The 19,496-nt window shown below is 40.2% G+C and overlaps 1 protein-coding gene across 6 annotated transcripts in view; it reads left to right on the top strand.

The window, feature by feature from the left end:
- MRTFA (myocardin related transcription factor A) overlaps nucleotides 1-19,496 on the top strand; it is a 77,876-nt gene that overhangs the window by 29,955 nt on the left and 28,425 nt on the right. For 4 of the 6 annotated variants that reach the window (XR_010999423.1, XM_068191355.1, XM_068191352.1 and 1 more), the window contains exon 2: nucleotides 16,605-16,670. Coding sequence is in view for 5 of the 6 variants with exons in the window: in XM_068191352.1 (XP_068047453.1) it covers nucleotides 16,605-16,670 (66 nt within the window). In the remaining variant the exon portion in view is untranslated. Of the gene's footprint in view, nucleotides 1-2,245; nucleotides 2,289-15,309; nucleotides 15,374-16,604; nucleotides 16,671-19,496 lie in introns of those variants that run through there. The other 2 variants (XM_068191354.1, XM_068191351.1) reach the window with 2 other exon arrangements.

Genomic DNA, 19,496 nt, shown 5'->3' with positions numbered 1-19,496 from the left:
TTCTTTGTTGAAATAATATGGGAAAGGAAAAGAGAACTGCAGTCCCAGTCCTCAAATTCAAGTTCAGGAGTTATAAATCCATTAGTATAGGCAGTGTTCCCAGATTTCTTTATCTGCTTTGGAGACATAGAGCTGCAGCACATCAATCTTCAGAGGAAAAAAACAACCCAAAATTAAAAAAAGCCAGAACTTGCATCTGTCCTGTATTTGCAAGCATTGGTTTTCACAGAAGGTGAACACTTTGCATTTGGATGTACCAGGATACATCTTTCATCCAATCACTAAATACCCCAAGCTGTACAGTGGGATAACATGTGCAACAAGGAAAAAGCAATTCTGTCTTACTTTAATCAATATAAAAAGTTTTGTTTCTGTCTCAAGTTGAAGTGAATTAAGGCCATTGAAATCTTGTGTAATTCTGCTTATTGGAAAAGCTGTGTTGACTCTGCAAAGTCCAGCAATACCATCAGCCCACCCCACGGCTAATTCATGATGCTCTAATGTCACATGTGATAAAGGAAAGCTGCTTTCCACCAGCTACCAAATGAAGGTTAGGAAAGACAAATATATGCTATCAGCTTCTTTCCTGTCAGATGAAGAAAAGAATAACACTTTAGGTTTGCTGCTGCTCCATTCAAGTCTTCTGCAGTTTTGGGATGCCTGTTGTATTTATTCTGTAGCATGCATTGTATTTTGCAGAGCCAGTCCTTATGGGCAGCAGAGGAACAGATGCATCCACGTGTAAACACTTATGGAAGTCCAGAATTAGCACTGAGCTGAGACTGATGATGGTTGTGCCTTAGTTTTTGATCCCCCTAAAAGTGGGACAGCTTAGTTTCCTTGTCACCAAGACAGAAAAATCATGCATTTCTCTTCCTGACTCTTAATAAAACTGGACAAATAAGGGCCGCCTATACTAACGCTGACAATGATCATCAATTCTCTTAATGATTCTCATGAGAAGCATCTATCTGGGATAGACTACATCTTGCTTCCTGATTTCTGGAAAACAGATGTCTCCTAAATCTGATTTATTTCTTTTTTTTTTTTTTTTTAATTAGGACTTGACATTGAGGTTTGGGAATTGGTGATCCTTTCTACACAGAGATGGATTTGACATGCAGAAGTCAAAGAACTTAAGCTTGTATTTTTCAAAGTATGTGTTAGGGCAGTTATTTGCAAAATTCCTAGAATTCAGGAATCCATAAACATGTTTTCTATTCAAGAATGCCTTGGAGTGATTTAGTCTTCAAATACTAGAGCCCAGTTTGCAGTTCCTAGATCAGTTAACACAACAGTATGGTACCCCCTCATGAGAGATACGAAGAGGGAATTGCAGAAAGCTACTCAAAACCCAGTTAGCATTCACATGAGTTTAGTGTAGAATTCAGTTCTTCCAAAGCTGAATTCCAACTTTTCCACTCCTGTACTGCATCTCTGTACATCTGTGCTACATGCTCTTAAACTAAACAATTTTTTTTTTTTCTTGGCAAGTCCTCCCTTCAGAAACGTTCAGTGTGACTCTGGGCCTGACATTGAAACTCACCTGTCTTTTTCCAAGATTTGTATCTCAGGGCCCAGACACAGAACAAGTTCCTGCATGCCATCTGATCTGCACGAACTGTGCACATTCTTGGTCCACAGCAAATGGGAGGTAATTTGAGTTAGCTTAGCCTTTGATTAAACTATTAATATCTGTTCAGTACTTTGAAGAGATCGGGAGTCGTGCAAGTCCTTGTTAGCATTTAACTTTCTTCAGGAGTAATCTAGAGCTTATTGTCATTACACCTGCAGCACCTGAAGGTCCAGCTGGCCCTGGCCCCACCTCATCCAGGAGGGGTCAGGAAACCTGCATGAGTACACTTGGAAGCTCTCAGTCCCAAGGAGATCCCCAGCAAGAGGGCAGCCCCTGCACCCAAGGCATCTCACAGGAATGCAGGGTGACATTTTTCTGTAAAGGGTGATCTGTGTCTTCCTGCTTCACAGTGGACCTGAAGCTGCTGTGGGGAGATGCGTGAGCGATGCGAATTCATGGATAAGCAGTGTCAGAAACCAGTCACAAAGCACAGATGCCTTTGTGAATTATGGCCTAATGCATCCCACTGTTTGAAATTATTTATGCAAATAGTGCTCTGACACATTAAAACACAGAAAATGTGTTGAATGTACGGGGAGCTGATCTGCTCTGGCATTTCTTAGGGCAGATCCAGAGGCACACCAGACTCCCTGTATCCTCTTGCTGCAACCACAGCCTGTGACTATGCTTAAAAGTAAGAGGTGCAGTGAAGGTAAGATAACGATGTATTTCTGTGAAGAGGCTTGAAGTTGACTGTCAATTTAAATTTATTTTTGCTTAATAGCCAGTGTGCCTCATTTGACTGTGAGGTGTTTCAGGCTGTTTGCTAACTCTGTGACATGAGTGGAAAGCTTGGGGAAAGGGTTAACACTGAATGACCAGGGTTTTTGAAAGTCAGTTGTTATCAGTGGAAGAAGAGTCATAGAATTGTCCCTGGAGATGAATTCACATGTTTTTTCAGTCCTGATGCTCTAATGTGTTTTTTATTTTTTTGGATATGACATGTTTTCCTCTCTTGCAGTTTACTAAACTATTCCTGTCAGTGTAATGATCCCCAGCTGTTGCTTTAGCCCTAGCTATTTTCATGCTGGGAATGGGAAGAGGAGGAGGAGAGGGACAGAGGCTAACTTGTTTACCACACTGTGATCTACTTAATTTGTCAAAAATGCCTATTACAGTGCTTTCAGTAGTGCAAAGTAATACTAAAAGGAAAGAGTTTCAGACTTGGACCTGCAAGAGTAAAGAGATGGAAGGACTCAACACATGCAGAAAACAAAAAAGAGTAGAAACTGGGTGTGGTACGATGAGTACAGCTGTCAGTAGCATTTATGCAGACAATGCTTTGAACTGGTAATGATACCAAGTAAAATTTCCAGTAAGTACTTTCCTGCCCTGTCAACTGAATTTTCTTCACAGTGGAACTGAGCTTCGTATTCAGTGACAGTGATGCTGAGGTACTGATAATCCCAGCAACTGGGATACATATTAATAAAACTTGAAAACACTTGCGTGGCTTTCAGATTTTTGATTTTCTTTCATAATTATCTGTTGTTTCTTTTTTCAAGAAAACATCTCCATTTGTACTTTTAAACAGCAAATGACTGATGCTTAGACTTCTCAGGAGCAGCTGCTTTTTTTGAAAATGGAACTATATTGAAACTCAAACTGCTTTCTTTGCATCCAGAAAAAAACGTTTGGAGTCCTTGCCTGAAGATGAGGGTCAGTGACAGGAGTGGGTTTTCCTTCTGCTTTTGGATCCATCTCAGGCTGCCTGTGTAAATCTTATCTCAGTAATTTTATCATCCACAAGATCTGTCAGTAGTCACCTCTGATTTTTCATCATGCAGTCACACCTGCAAGTCATTGATCAACAACTTAGTCAATATCTATACCAAAAATAAGTGCCTGCTTAGATCTTTCATTTCGTGCCCCAGCTCCCATATCTCCAGTCTTTTCTGAGCATTGAATTACTGATTTTGTCACCTGCTGCATCAATAAATTTCAATCCAAAATGTAGAAGCAGCACATTTTTTGGCAAGAACCTCTGCAACCTATGGCAGAAAATGGGATATGACTCTTGATGTGGCTTAGGTTTATCAAATTAAAATGTGTAGTGAGCCTGTGGGGCAAATTGTGCTGCTTTTTTTGCAGGAGGCTCCACAGGATACGTCATTTGGCCAAGGGCATTAACATGGAGCAGAATTCATAGTTTCTTTCTTTTACTTGGGCTAGTAAAGTAGATACGATGTTTTTCCCTGGCACTATGTAATATTTACTAACCTGGTATCTCTCCGAACTAAGAGCAGACCTGCAGTAGCTGAAATGTGTTACAATATGGTGGCTGCTAAGAAGAACTACAAAATTTTTCTGCTCATCAGTGTATTCAGGGGAGATGAGATGGGTAGAAGAAATGTGCAGGTGATCTTCTGTCAGAGTTTATTGTGGAAAAATATAATCAACATTCTTTCAAGTGAACAAAGGTTTGAACTTTCCAGCCTGCAGTTTTGCCATCTAAAGTTATATTGGCCTAATGCAGGTAACAAGAAATGTGAAAGAAATTGGTGATAAGGAAGAGGATATATTGCTTTGGGACATAAATTCTTTGCAAAATTGACTGTGAAAACTGGTGAAATCCAGGCTTTCTTGATTATCTTATTTTAATACTGGCTTTCAAAAATAAATAGCTGTAGAGAAAACCTTTTGTAAAAATATGGCTTTTTGAGAATTTTCAGTGGAAGTACCTATGATGGACTTCTCTCCATCATAGGGACAGGAATCATCTGTTGCACTCGTGCTTATAAAGACCTTGTTCTGTGGTCTCTGTCCCCAAGGTGGCTCAAAGGCCTGTCACCATTCTGAGGGTATTTCCCATAACAACTGCTGTAGCAGCTGACACATTTAACATCTTTTTGGTAACCTTCCTGACTGAAACACTTGTCAGGCACAAACATTGTGCTGCCCAGCTGGGTTGCTTGGGGGCAGAGCTGAGTGATGCTGTCTGGGTGAAAGAATTAAGAGATCCAGTTTTGGCTTTCTCTGTGTGGAGTTTCTGTAGCTTCCTGCTGCTCCATGTCTCTCCAGAGTGCATGGAGACTACAGCTGTATTTTTGTAGGAATGGAATGTGGCACTAGGTATGATCTTTGGTTACTCACCTCTGCAAATCTCACAGCACTGCTGGAAGCCAGAAGCTCCCGTTGCATAATTTGATCCATATTGCAAGCAACATGTAACCTGTCCCTGCAAATTGTTATGTGTTCTGTTTCTTATTTTGGTGGATGTTCTTTTTAGCCACTTTCACCTTCCTAAGCATTCACGCCTCTTTCTGTGTTACACTTAGGTGTGAAGGTCCTTCTAAGGCTGCTTGCAGCCCTTTTTCACATTCTGATGGCAAATTCTGCCTTTTCAGAAGGAGAAGGCAACATTTTAGAAGTAGATGCAAACCTAACCATACCTTTGTGTCTCTCTGAGAGACTCTCTTACTGCTGCTAATAATATCTGTCACATTGACTGCAGGCAGTGTAGAGCAAGGATTGTATCTTCAGGACTGACATGTGACAGTGAATCTCAACTACAGCTGCAAACGCTGTCCCCCGCAGCCACCTCCCTGCCTCAGTGCTGGAGGGAGTGCAGAATGGAAACGTGGCTGCCCTTCCCTTCCTTTGGTTCAGGATGTGGGTGAAAGCCCACCTCCATTACCAGCTGGAGAGAACCTTGAAGTGTGTGTAATCTGCTGCTGCTGGCAGTCCCCTCTGTGCCCTTCAGCAGAGGACTGAGCCAGCAGTAACATTTTAAACATCTCCAGAATTCAGAATTCATCCGCCAGTCTGAAGTCAGTGGTCATGCAGGCCATTCTGGACTGCTGGGGTTTTTTGGTTTGCTGATTGATCTGTTACATAGAATTATTTTATTTAAGTATTTATAGCTATGATAGCATATTAAGCCTCCTAGCTCAAATTGTTCAACGCTATGGATCTTCCCTCATGGCAAAAACCACAATAATCAGTCCTGAAGATGTGTAGTCCATAGTTTTTTTAAAAGAAATAAAGATCCGTTGAGAAAGGAGGTAAAAAGCTGTAGATAGATGTTGTATCATCAGTGAAAAGATTCTGAGGGACTTTGATGTGCTTTTTATGTGTAATGCAAATTCTGGGAATCATCTTCCACACTGGGCTCCTGTGGAGGAACTGATTTCTAATGTAGAATGATACGATGGGCACAGCTGAATCTTGCAACTTTTTTTACAAGTAGCAACAGAATTGTAATAGAATTTGTACTTAAACACTAAAGAATGTTTCAGACTGTTGGAGTACAGAGGCCAGGATCTTTATTTGAGACTCAGATGCCATGACTGTGGCCAGTGTTCTTCGCAGTCTTTGAGAAAACAGCAAAGATGTTTTTAACTACTGTGAGTTAAAGAAATATGGTAATTCCTTGTAGTATCCACCTGAAATTCTGGCTAAGAGAGAATGCTGGGGCTTGGATAGAAGCTGGTAAAAGGAATGGTAACTAGATAAGGAATGCTCTGAATCTTCCTTTTGCATGTAATATGCACCTTGGACAAAAACACTTTTATTTCATGTCCCACAAAATAACTGTCAGCACAATGAACCGGCTGAAGCTGGGAGATGCTCAAGCTAGCTGATTTAAAATTAAAAGGCCCAGCTTTCTGAGTTCCCTGTATAACTAGTTAATTATTACTTTTAAGGAACTCTTGGTTTTGTATTTAAATTTGCAAACTTTAAAATAATTTTTCCTACTACTAGTGGTAGAACACATTTGCTCTCATTTGCATTTGGTTTCAGTAAATCAAAGATCTTTAGGTGGTTAAAAATCCAAAATGGTCTTGGAAATACAGAATTATTCCATGTTTTAGTGGAAAACCCCAAAACACAGCTCATATGTCGAGGTGTCGAGCTGAAATTTTGCCTCAGAAATTCTGTGGTGTCTTGACCATTAGATGATTCCTGTGAAGGGAACTTGCAACCTTTATCTGTAGAGGGTGCCCTGTGGCAGAAGGAAGGCTGAATCACTGGGCCAAACCCAGTCTCTCAGAAATGTCTGAGGAAGTTTCTGACCTTGATCTATGAGGCTGTTTGTACACTGAAGCACTCTGCTCTAGTAGAAATTGAAGTATGGGAGTCAAATTATGAAGGAAAGGTATTTGACCATATCTTTTTTGCTTCAAAGGGCATGGAAAGATTCGCTCATCAATTTTAGTGTTATAAACATATCTAATCAATAATGTGTTTTATCAATCTGTCTGGGCACTGTCTGAGTGTTTGATTTTCTTTCTGCTTGTAAGAAACCCACAAAAACACATCCCTTGAACTCAGAGTTTTAAATACAATGAAAAATTGTTCAGATTCTGACATACCTCAAGACATTTTTTAAAAATTCTGTATAGTTTTTGGAAAAAAAATATAAACAACTCCCATGTATTGTATTTATAGAAAATGAAGTGGTTGGAGCTCTTTCTTCTTTTAGGCAGAGATACCCCTATCTTTCCAAGAAAAAAAAAATGAAAAGGGCTTGAACTTGTGTTTCCCTTGTGTAGCTCTCCTTTTGTACTGTCACCTTAGTAGACAGCTGTAGATCTACTTGTCAGGATATATCTACCCATTCTTTCTTTATTTCTTAATTCGTCCCCATCTGCCATGTCATATTAAATTATCTGAGAGAATTTCTTCTAGGGTCATCTTTGTAAGCTGGTTAAGGGCAATGTTAGTTCCTCCTTGTTCATTGTTTCATGGAAAAATACAAATCACTATAGACTGTGACTCAAGTTTACACAGGGAAGTGGGAAATTCTGTTTTTCCCTCCTCAAGACTTCTCTTCCAGGTATAAATAGTAACAATGGATATATAGATGGCATCAACAAGTACTGATTACAGTTAATATTTACTGTATTATGATACCAGGGTCAATTTTAGGTAGACCTTTCCACCTAGGTATTTTGTTACAGGTCATCTTGTTGGATCATGCATGGTAGCCAGATTCCATGGATATGGATATGTGCCTAGTTACTCACATGCTTAGTTTTCACCTAGCCAGTACTACTGAGACAAAATTATTTTATAAGAATCAGTACCCTGCACAGAAGGCAAACCAACTTTTCCTGTTGACAAGCTTTTGTGCATTTTTACACGTTGCATATCTTACTAAACATACCAAACATGTTACTTGTATTTCAGGTGAATTTCTTACAGTTGTATTTTAACAGTTTCAGCAAGTGCTGAGATGAATTATAGGTGTACCAAGATTTTAGGGTTAAGAGTGGGCTTCTATGTGTTCAGTAGAAACACTTATGTACTAATAGTAACAAACATATCTGGTTTTAAAATTTTAGTATCAAAGAAGACAAACCTGGCATTGCATTAAGAAGAAGCAGTGAATAAAATGGCATTAACTCCCCATAAATCTTAAATGTTTAATGGAAGTTTAAGGCAGAAGTTAAGTAATGAAGGAAGAAGGTAAAGGTAAATACTATAAAATGCACAACAACTGCTAGTCTTAATTTTAAATAAACATGAAAAGAACCCTGGAAATTTCAGTATAACTTTCATGGTAATCATCAAGTTTGCATTTATTTGGAGTCATATACTTGCGTAGCTCCTGTGAAATAAGCACGTTCAATTGTCTGTAATACTGAGACCAGGTCTCAGAAGTAACCAGGTAATCACCTAAGGCTATGAACTGGTTCTTCCTCTAGGATCTGCACGTTACCACCAAAGCCATGAGAACTATGAGCCTTGGAGAACTATGAGCAGGAGTAACTGTTCTGTCCTGTCTGGACCTTAGATCATATTATGTCTTAGCAATTGGATGGTGCTACTGATTTTGTTTGTTTTATAGTGCTGTGTCATAACAAAACTAAAATTGCTGTAAATGCTGGTTTTGTCTTCTAAGTACAATTTTAAATTAACATTAATGTGATGTCTACATTTATCAAATTTGATATTAAGCCTCAAAAATGGCCTGCTGAGGTAGCTTGTTGTTCTGTGCTCTGTGTGAGCCAGCTACCTTGTGGTAATATGAGAATGGAAATAGATCCTTTTACGTTTGACTGCGTGCTTCTGATTTCACATTCTTTGGGGACCACTTTCCTCTGTAGGTTGGGATTTTTGATTCTGCTAAATTAACTGTAACAAAGAATCTGTATTTGTCTCCACTAAGAGAACTACTTAATGCCTCATAACATTGACTCATTAAAAGATAATACAGTATTCCATCATCCTTTGAAAACAAATTTTTAAATTTTTCCTATTTCATATTTCTCTTCCCGTGGCATCCTCCCAACGATAAAGAAATACTGCCCTGAACCTGGTGTTTTTTTTGTTTTTAGCAAAAACCAGTCTTCTAGAATTCACTCATGCAGACCATCAACAGGCATGTGTAAGTTGAATGCCATGTCAATGGATTTATATGACTCAAAAATATTTTGAGCTGTAGAAGCTTTGAAGAATGTGATTTTATCAAGAAACAAGCCCTTCTTGTTCTGAGAGTGACAGTTCATTTTCTCTTTTCCTTGCCTTTTTGTGTTCTTAATTGACCAGTCATTCTTTTTTTTTTTCTGTACTTTTCAGCTGCTTTTTAAAGCTGCTGGGCATTTGAGAGCCTGAAGGCTTTTAGAAGTGTTCTGATGTGATATGACTCCCATTGCATCCTTGGATTATTGCTAGCACATCCAGTGTGAAGTATTTTGGAAGTTGTTGCTTTGGAGGTGAAGAAACTGTTCTGTTTTTTAAGAATCACTTGATAGAGGGTTTAGGTCCACCTCAGGCAGAATCATACTCCTGTTCTTATCTGTACAAATGTTTAATGCTTTCATAAGCTTCCTAAGAGGATAAGAAATAAGAGGTGGTCATGAAAAAAGGTTCAAGTCTTCTACAACAAGAACTGCCTGTGATGCAGTGTTCCCCAAACTGGTCCAAGACACCTTTCCATCTCAGCATGTTGCAGCAGGATGTGCTGATTTCTGCATTTCTGCAAAAAAATCCACTTTTGTCACTCTCAGAACCTGCAGTACTGCTCCTGATCCCAGTTTTGTTTTCTGTTCAGGATCTACTTCACAGACCTCCTCTTCAGGTGTAGGGAGTGGTCCCAGTCCTACTTCTCACAAAGGGAAGACCACAGCATGAATATAAATAAGTGGCTTTTGCCTCTAGTGCGAAAGGTTGTTGTAAGAGTTGAAGAGACCAAACCAAATTTTCTTTCTGTTCTTTACTCTTCCAAACTCCATTTTCTCCCTAGCATGGTTGCTAAGGAAGAGCAGAGGAAGCTGCCTGCATTTTAATAGCAGTCCTTGCTGCTTCAGTAGAGAAAAGACATAGTGGAATGTGAGAGTCTCAAACAGTAAAGAAATAAACTTCTGCTTAACTCTCCCTTTGTGCAGACTTACTTCAAGCTATTCTTTAAAATGCATTGAGATGAGCAGAACTGTATGGCTGCTGCTCCCAACAACAGTGGATGCTTGCAAATTGTGAGGATCAACAGTGTGTCTGCTGCTTCTCCTTCACCCCACAGAGGGACATGAATTTTTGGCATCCCTTTCCCAGGGTAGCAAACTGTCATATAATCCCTGCAGTTTGGGTGTCATTTACAGTCTGCTTCACTTAAATGCTTCTCTGTTAACTGCACAGTCTGCTTAAATGCAAAGCCAGCATGTATTCCCCATCAGCAGTGGGGAATAAAATGGATTTAGTGGATTAAAATGCTGTTAGGCTCAGAAAATTGCCTTTAAAAAAGGCCCAAAAAGTTTGCTTTTCTTTGTTGGTAGCCCCCATTCTAGCACATTCTGTGTGGTGTGGGGTATGTTGTCAACAGCACCAGAAAAATGCAGCTCTAAAACAGAAGCAGTAATTCACCTCAGCAATTTAAGATTGAAAATTAATTTTGACCATTGTATTCTCACTCACTGATCACAAACCATCACAGTTGTTTTTTTCTTACACCTTCTTGTGTACCTTCACTTAATTTGGTACACTAACAGCCCTTGGCTGCTTCTGCACAGAAAGGTGTTGCAACTGGAGCTTTACAGATGCTGCCCTTGCTGGTGAATCTAATCTGGCTTCCTGTTGAAGCATGAAAAAATCTAATGCAAGTCAACATTTGTTTTGTAGGCTGGCACAGCTGAAAAATGCTCAGAGACCATTTTTTGGTGTGACGGAAAGGTTTTCTTACCACATCTCCAAGGGACTGAATTCAGTAGGATATAGCTTCCACAGAAAACAACAGCTGGTGTGCTGCATATTCAAAACCTGCATTTGGCATTTGCTTCTGGTCAAATGTGACTATTTGATCAGAAAGTAGGAAAAAAAATCTCTTCTTAGTGTAATTAGAAGGGCTGTTGGCTGAGTGGTACATGGAAAGGTGGCTTCATCCTTCAAAGCAGTGGTTACATGGCACTGGGATTTGAGGTAGAGGCCCCGGTTCTGCACAAACAACTGTGCCAGTTTTGTTCAGCAAATACCCTGTGTCATCAGGGTTGTTTTTTATTGTTGCATATTATAATTAAGTTGCTTGTATTTGGTGTTACACAAACTGGACTGAAAAACTGGAAAGTATGTGTGGGCTGCAGATGGTGGCCACATCTCAGTCCATAGTCTCTGACCCTCACAAAGTAAACCTGGTCAGACCTGCTCAGTGCTAGGCCAGTGAAAATTCTCCTGAAATTCTTCTGACACTGCAGAAAGGTAGAGGTGTTGAGCCAACTGGCAAGTTCCTATTGCAGCTTGTGCTGTCTTAGTGCTTCCTTATGAGTTAAGAGGATGCTGTAGCCACTCAGTGCTTTCAAAATGGGCTCTCCAGAGGTGCTGAACAATGTACAAATAAATGAGCGTTAAATTGCTTTTTACTGTCTGTACTTATGCTTGCACTTTCCTCGGCTTAGATAATGAAGTTAGGCTAATTTCACTTGCTCTTCAGTAGTTTAGCTTCCTAATCACATGGTTTATTTATTGGGTGGCAAGGATGAATTCTTCTATCAGGCAGACTGCTTTTACTGAATTTACAAAATTGATAAATCACTTTTGTGAACAGACAGCCTTTCTTGTTAATACACAGTTTGTGTCTTGCACTCTCCCATTTTGCATGGGTATCCCAGCTCGAATTCCAGGGAGTTCTGCCTCCCTCAGTCACTCTATAGGGTTTCTTTTGGCTCTAGCAGCCTTCCTTCCTTCCTGATCTGCACTGCTGCTCATGCTGTCCCAGTTGTAATCCACCATATGGCTGTGCTTAATCATTACCTTGGTAGGGTGACCTTAAATATTGCTTGGGATTCCTAGCAGGAAAGGTTTTGCGAAAATGTGAGCACAGACTCCCTTTGGTAGTAAGTCTGTATGCAATATAACGTGCACAAGGTCTCACCACAAGCTGCAGTTCACAGCCCTGTGCTTCTTCTTGCTAGTTTTTTAAAAACAGGAAATGCAGAGTATTTTATTAATTTCTTGTCACAAACCTGTCCTGGTATGTGAGACAGTCTTTGAAAAAAGATTTTAATTATATTTTTCTCTGTTGAAACGCTGAGATGCAAAATCTGCAGTCTAGTTTCTGCAGTAGTTCTAGTCACACTACTAAATGCAGTGTGGTGTAGAAATAGAAGGGCAGGCATGCTGCTGCAGATTTAGGTAATGAGCTGCAAAAAACAACTTAGCTCATCATATATATTTGTTCTTCCTTCTGCTTACTACTAATGCACCCCTGAACTACCACCAGAGTTGGAGCTGTCCTGAAAGTGCCCCTATGGGTACAAGCTCTTTATATTAATTATATACTGTTAAATCTGATGCCACCAGCTGTGAGTAGCTGGTCCTGGAATATGCCTGTGGGTTCCTTGTTGAGAAAGTTTTATGCTAAGATGAACACAAAATAATCATGACATGCTGTATTTTACTAATAGGGTGACTCTGTTGGTAGTAGCTGTATCACAATATTATTTGTCATTTAATACATCTCCCAGCACCACAGTTCTCTACCCCTCTTAAACTACTGGCAGTGGTCCTCTATCCTAGCTCCCAGATTTCTCTGGAGTGTTTTACTAATTCTTGAAATGGTCCATTAGTGATATGAAAACATTGTTCAAAATTTAATTTGGAATGTTTCATACTTGTGAAATAAATTAGGTATGCCCACCTTTGAGTGGGAAAATCTGACAAGCATACAAATTCCACAAAATACTGCATATAGTAGAAGGGCACCAGTTTGGAACCTATTTTCTAGCCAGCAGTTATACACTGGTCTTTGTATGATCTGATTTATTCTTAATTTGAAAATGAATTTACAGGTTAAGTACGGGGATAAAGGAAACAGAACATTGTCCATTAGTGACTGAAAGACTTGGACTTCATTCTGTCCTAGAGTAGCTTTGAATTTCTCTGGTCATTCTAGACCTTTGGCTGAGCTCCATGTACAACAGCCTTGGACTGGTGCTTGGGACATCTGTTAATCTATATATAGGATTCACACACTTGAACATGTAAACAGGTGATCTCCTAAATATATGAAATGGCATTGGGAACTCCAAGTACTTAGTTAAGCCAAAGTGTATTTAGGAGTGAACTGAAATAATTCTTTTTGCCCTCCTCCCTGCCACAAAAATAAGTTGTGTTGGGGGAAAAAAGTACTTTATGGCTGGTTATAACTTGTGCTTAATACGTATGTATATACATTCATAAATCCCAGGAACTACTTAGTGTTTATAAAAAAGGTCCTGAAAATTACTTTTTTTCCCTGTTCTTCAATTTAGTTCTCCTGACAGTTGCTAGTTTCTTGCTGAGAAGGGACATAGGGTTTAAAACTAAAAGGTGCATATAATGGGTAGAGAAAACGGGTAGTCGATGGTAACTAATAATGAAATAAGATATCTTTAGAAAATCTGTAAGGGAGGCTGCAGTGAGGAGGGGAATTTTAAGTCATTTGCTGAAGTCTCTAGCAGTCTGAGAGTAATTTTTAATAAATCTGGGAACAGCAGGGAGACTTCAGAAGAGCAAAAGACTGATAATGTTTTGCATCACTGCTGACAAAGGGTGAGTGAGTAAAGAGTGGCTCATCTGCTGTCAGTTCCAGGAAAAAAATGATGGAAAATTTGATCAAGAATTTAGGTGATATAAGAATAGCAGTATAATCACGCTGATCAGCTTTTCAATTTGTGAAAACAGGTCTGCTCAAATGTGAATCTGTCATTTGGATAAGTGAAATTTGGTTGCTAGGGGTTTTGTCTAGGTGCAACAGACTTTTATAACATCTTTAACTTAGTAGCATAGTGTATTTTGGTTTTAAGAAGTATATTTGAATTTAATGAAGTACTGCTTAATTGGATTAAGAACTGGTTGTAATCATGGAAAGCAGAAAAGTATTTCTGGTTAAGCTCAACCCGGTGCAGTCTGGAAACACATGCAAGAGGCTGTAACAGTGTGGACAGAACAAATACTAGTGGAGGAATAAATTGTGACATTAAAAAAATAGTTTAGATCATTTAGGCAAACCGAGACAATTGAGCAAAATGCACATTAATACAAGTGACAATACAGGTATGCACCCAGAAGCAAAAAATGCCAGCCACACCTATGTGGGGGAGCTTTTAGCTGGAAATCCCTGGCTGGGAGGTGAAAGGGAAATGGTAGGTGTGGTTAGAAATGTGAGGGAAGGTAGATGGTTGTAGCAAGTAAGTGGCAGAAAGAGCTAACATAGGGTACTAGGTGTGTAAATAGAAGACATGAGTAATAATGAGATTATCTGCTGGGGAGATGGACCTGATGCTATAGGTTTGGGCCTTGCCTGTATACATTTAGTAAGATGTGCTAACTTAGGGTATGGATATATGGGCTCAGTAGGGGAAGTAATGCCATGCAGTGAGAGATTCAGTGGGCTTCTCCTAATGGAGCAGAAATCACTTAGTGGCAGTCTGCTGTTGGAAGGATGAAGTCCAACTCCACCTTCAGTGCTGGCAAATACCAGGGGTTGTTCCGCTACAGCTCCTGGCTATGTGGTTATCCTCTTCAACTCACTAATGCAAAAACTGGTGCCTGTTTTGACTGGGCTGTGGTCTCTGTCAGTGAGTCCAGCCACCAGTCAGGGGGACATGAGAGGTGATGGGAAGAGTGGGAGATTTGACACTGTCTCTCTCAGCAAGGTGTTAGATCAAGATTTAGGTTTTGATAACCTCAAAAGGAATCCAGCAAATGAGAAGCTCTGTGAGCAGGCTGGCTGTGAGCTTGCTAGCCCTCACACTAGCACAGAAGCCGGAGTGCGATCTCATGCTGGGTGGGAGGAAGAGTCTGGAACTGCCACTTCTGTTTGCAGTTTCACAGCCAAATGAAGGGCCTGCTCCTTCCCCTCTCTGTTCCCTCCTCCTCCTTCTGGCTCTTGGCTGATCCCACACAGAATTACCATGGTGCTCTGTACATCCTCCTCCCCTCTCTCACTTCCATGTACTAAAAGAAAGTAGTTTCCTGCTCAGGATGCACATATTAAGAAATCATAGTTTGTCTTGAGAAACAGAAGAGAGGTAACTTGTTTGCACACTGTGTGCACAGAGGATTCCACTGGTAGGAGGTACTCCTCTCACTGTCATAAACAGTTTCAGAGAAAGGTGCATCAAGAGTCAATGCATGTGGAAGCCAGAAAAATCCAAGAAGAAAATTAAATGTGATTTAAGTGGGGGTGATTAGGTGCTACGGAAACAACCATAGAAAGGAAGAGATGGATATCTGTTTTTTATACATATGAAGGCCAGAACACATATTGGAAGATGTATCTTAGTCAAATGCAAAGTGCAGATAGGAGGTTGAAAGAAACAGGTAAAAATGTGATGATGTCTGTAAGTAGACAAAGTACCATCTTCTTAAATTTTTTGATCTCTACTTTAGGGAGTGTACAATACGAATTTGGATATAATGTATGAAATTAATGTACTGGACAAACAAAGTACTTAAGAAAGGAGACATAAGGGTTATTATGAGATTGTATAGTTAGACCGTAGAGCAGTTTTGCTCTCTAGTGGTTCCACTACATTTGTGTGGACTTTCATTATGTGGGCTATAAAAAAGGCATAAGAGAAATTCAAATTAAAATGGGGGAGATGAGATGCATTGCCATTCATTTTATGATATTTTATGTTGAGCCTGCTTAGGAGTTTGGGCTCGATTGCAAATGGGATTCAGTAATACTCATGTTGTCCTATTTTGAGACGTGTGTGACTACACATTAATGTGAATTTTTTCTTCAGTTTTGAAAGGTTGCTTTCATATGAAAGATGTCTTTGACTGTAAGAACAATCTAGAATGTTGCTTTGATTGTATAGTTTAAAGGGAAGCTGCTGTTATAATCTAAATGTTGAAATTATTACTATTCCAGGGATTTGCACTAAAAAAACCCCAGGCAATTGCATTTCACACAGGTCGTGAATATGTTCTGTTATGCTGAAATAAATAGGAAAAATTCTAGTGATAAGGGGATTCCTTTTGTAGTGGAAGGACACTTCTAGATGTATCCATGGTATTTCACTTTCACGAGACATTTCTGAAGGTGAATTTCTGAGCTGAGGAAGGAAATCAGCCTTGTAATTTAGAGTAACGACCAACAATTTTGACATATCGTTTAATCTGCACATAGTAATTAGAGTTTTCAGGAGTCATTAGCAGCTGGGGTGTCACTCCGTGTTTATTGGAGGCCTGTCAGCTGGTGTTTCTCTTTGTTTGTTTTTTAATATTAATGGTTTGGAAAGCAGTTGGTGCTCTAGAAAGAACTGAGAAACAGGCCTGGCTTTGTGGATTTTTATCACCCTGCCAAGACCCTGCGCAACTTCCTCTCCCCCTGGCTGCAGCAGCCTACGGAAACCTGACTGCTGGGGGCCACTTCTGCAATTGCAGCAGGGCAGGGCAGCAGGGTGGGAGGGGGGATATTTTCCTTCTGCTGCTCACCAGCACCTTGGCATCCAAAGAAGAAAACAAGATGCATTTGAAAATGTCTCTTCAGTTGTTTCTTGCACTGATGGGTTTCCTTCTCTCCCTTCTCTCTGCTGTCGTGCAGTGCTGCAGTTGAAGCTCCAGCAGCGACGCACGCGGGAGGAGTTGGTGAGCCAAGGGATCATGCCGCGTAAGTACCGCTTCAGTTCTTTGCCCTGGTTGTTTTATGCGTGTTTTTTGGTGGAGAATGGTTTCCCATATGAGTTGAAAGGTCAGGTTCTCTGCTTCTGCATGGAAAACATCGTTTGTGAGAGCCCCACCCTGTCCCACCCAGCCTGGTCCTTCTGAAGTGTTGGTGCCACCTCCGATACTGAGGAAGAGCAATGGCTGCAAGTGTAACTGTACTGCAAAACAAGGCTTGTGTTTCATCTCAATGCGCAGTCTTCTGGAGAGCATACTATGTTAGACATGCGTTATATACTTGACCCATGCTGGTAATCACTCTTGTAACAGGCTTCCTGCCTCTGCAGCTTCTGTTCTTACAGTGTGGCAACTCCCCAGACCTCTGAGGCACTTGTAACTTTGTGTGTACATATTCCATAAACTGACCAAAACCAGGCATGGTGTACAAGATGTTAACCAGCAAGGGACCCTCTTTTATGTTTGTAGCTATAAACCAGCTAGAATGAGCCCTATGGGCATCAGCCATTGCCCTTCTTGCAGGGAAAGGCAAAACCTGTGCAGGCAGAGAACGTGTACTTTTCTTGGTAAACAGAGAGGATCTACCCTAGAGCCAAGCTTTCAGTGTCAGATCAGCATTGGAGAAGGTATTTTTCTGTTTTGCTCCCCTCCTTCCCCCAAAAATGCAAAAAAGGTGTCTGACAAATAGTTTTGTCATGCTTTGGTACCTCTGAAGTAGATGACTTATAGGTAGCAATTTGAAGCAAGACCACACAGCAAATGTGTTATTTTTGAGGTCCTTTCAGTTTCATGCAACAGCTGTAGCAAAATGCAGTGGATCAGACATGTATTTTCTTCTTTCAAAAGCTTTCCCGCTGCCTTGTTTCAGAAGCTTTACTTGAAGATGGTATAGTAATGAGGATTTTTCTCATTTTTTCTGTTTCTGGGGTGCACACTGTAATATGACACAGTGCTGTGATTTAGACTTTGCTGAGGGCTGAAGGTTAGACTGTCAGCTCTCTGCCTGAATGAAGAGAACTTGACAGCAGCACTCTGTCAGCTGAAGTGGCTTGCAGAATGGCAGTAATTTTCTTTAAGATGTTTCTGGGACCCCTGCTTAATATTGTGTTACCAAAGCAAAAAGAAAAGATTGTCCTGTCTGGATATATCATACCTGTTGTCTATTTTTTAATCTGAGGAGCTTGTATACGAGCTTCTACAGCATACACTTACTTGCTTTTGGATGAAAGACTAGTGTCCCAATGACTGCCTTTTTACTAATGCTTCTCAGAAGAAAGTGTTCCTGACTTCTTTGTGGTGTCCTGCTTTAGGTGGATATGTATGCAAATACTTTATTAACTTGGGTTCGGTACTGGCTTTCTTCAAAGTGTGCCTGGCCAAACTTGTGATTCCTGAGAGGGGTCTGTTTTACAGGCCTTTTGAAAATGAGGCCCTTGCAAGTAATTCAAGTAAGGCATCCAGAATAATTAGTGAGTCTTAAATTTATTTAAAACATGGTCTAAATTACTAGTCTTTGCAGATTGTGCCCTTCATTGCTTCATTTTTATCTCTTACACATGAATTTTGTGATGGACCAAAGAAAAACACTTTGTGAGAATACTGGCAACACATTAAAAGATCCTTTCTGCAGTGGAGAAAACCCACTTTAACACATCTGTTCTAAACATGATTTGAAATTAGTTTCTCCCAAGTAATGGTATCATTTACCCATACCTGCCAGCTGGAAATAACCACACATAGGGAAATGTTTAAAATGTAATTTGCTTGGGCAGTTTTTGAAGAGAAGATCAGATGTGAGATAAATTGTGATATGTAAAGAAAAAAAATCCCATTTTTAACCTGAGAAGTACAGAGGATGACTAGGGACCGTGTTCGTCCAGAAGCATCTCAGCACCACGAGAACTCTATACCTACTTTCAATTCCGGAACAGACTTTTTTCCCCTGCTGGGAATATGCAAGTGTCGTGTATTCTCTCTTCCTTTCTTTTCTCTGGCCTGTGCCTTTTGTCTGTGAAAACATTGAGGTACTTAATCTTGTTCTGCTGTCATCTACTACTGGACACAGCTGTGCTGGACTTTTGTGTCCCTCTCAAGTTTGTTAGCCAGGAACCAAGCCCCACATGGTCCTTCATGATGATTCAACAAAAGCATAAAAGTTGGAATCCAGAGGATGCTGTGGTGCTGAACTAAAAGAGCTGGAGTGCTCTTTCCATGTCAGATGCTGGTTGGCTTATTTTCTTTCTTTTATTTTCCATCTGGTGAGTCTTAACACTATTGAGAGAACTGTGATGGTTGCAGTTCTATCTGCATTACAGCTTGTATCAGGAATGTGTTTTTGAAGTGAAGCCCCTGATTGCACCTGCCTGCTGTGCCTTGCTTTGCACCATAAAATGAAGTTTGAGAGCTGGATTAAATTGGAATGAAAGTAAAGTGGAAAATATTCTGCCTAGAGCTAATATGCATTCAGCCCATGGGACCAGACTACAGCTTGTCTGGCACCACACCTCCAATTCACCTTTACGTCCAGAGTGGGGATGTCACTTCCTCAGCATCAACTTTGTTTCTGTTTTGGTCTTACTGTGCTTTCCTATGTGTTCCTTTGGATTAGCCTGTGATACAGATCAGTTCCTGTATATCTTGAGGCAAACAGCCATGGAAAAATCCCTGACACAAGTGTGGGAGAAGCGAAAGGTTTTGTTTTACATTACAAGCTATGGTACTGTGCAAACTGCCGTTGGTACTTTGGTTCTCCTGGCTGAATCTAAACCCCACATAAGATTTATTCTTCAAATTGATGCCCTAAAAGAGAAATTTC

Source organism: Anomalospiza imberbis, chromosome 5, assembly GCF_031753505.1.
Source record: "Anomalospiza imberbis isolate Cuckoo-Finch-1a 21T00152 chromosome 5, ASM3175350v1, whole genome shotgun sequence".
Taxonomy (NCBI): Eukaryota; Metazoa; Chordata; class Aves; order Passeriformes; family Viduidae; genus Anomalospiza; species Anomalospiza imberbis.
This window is presented reverse-complemented; position numbering and strand designations above follow the sequence as displayed.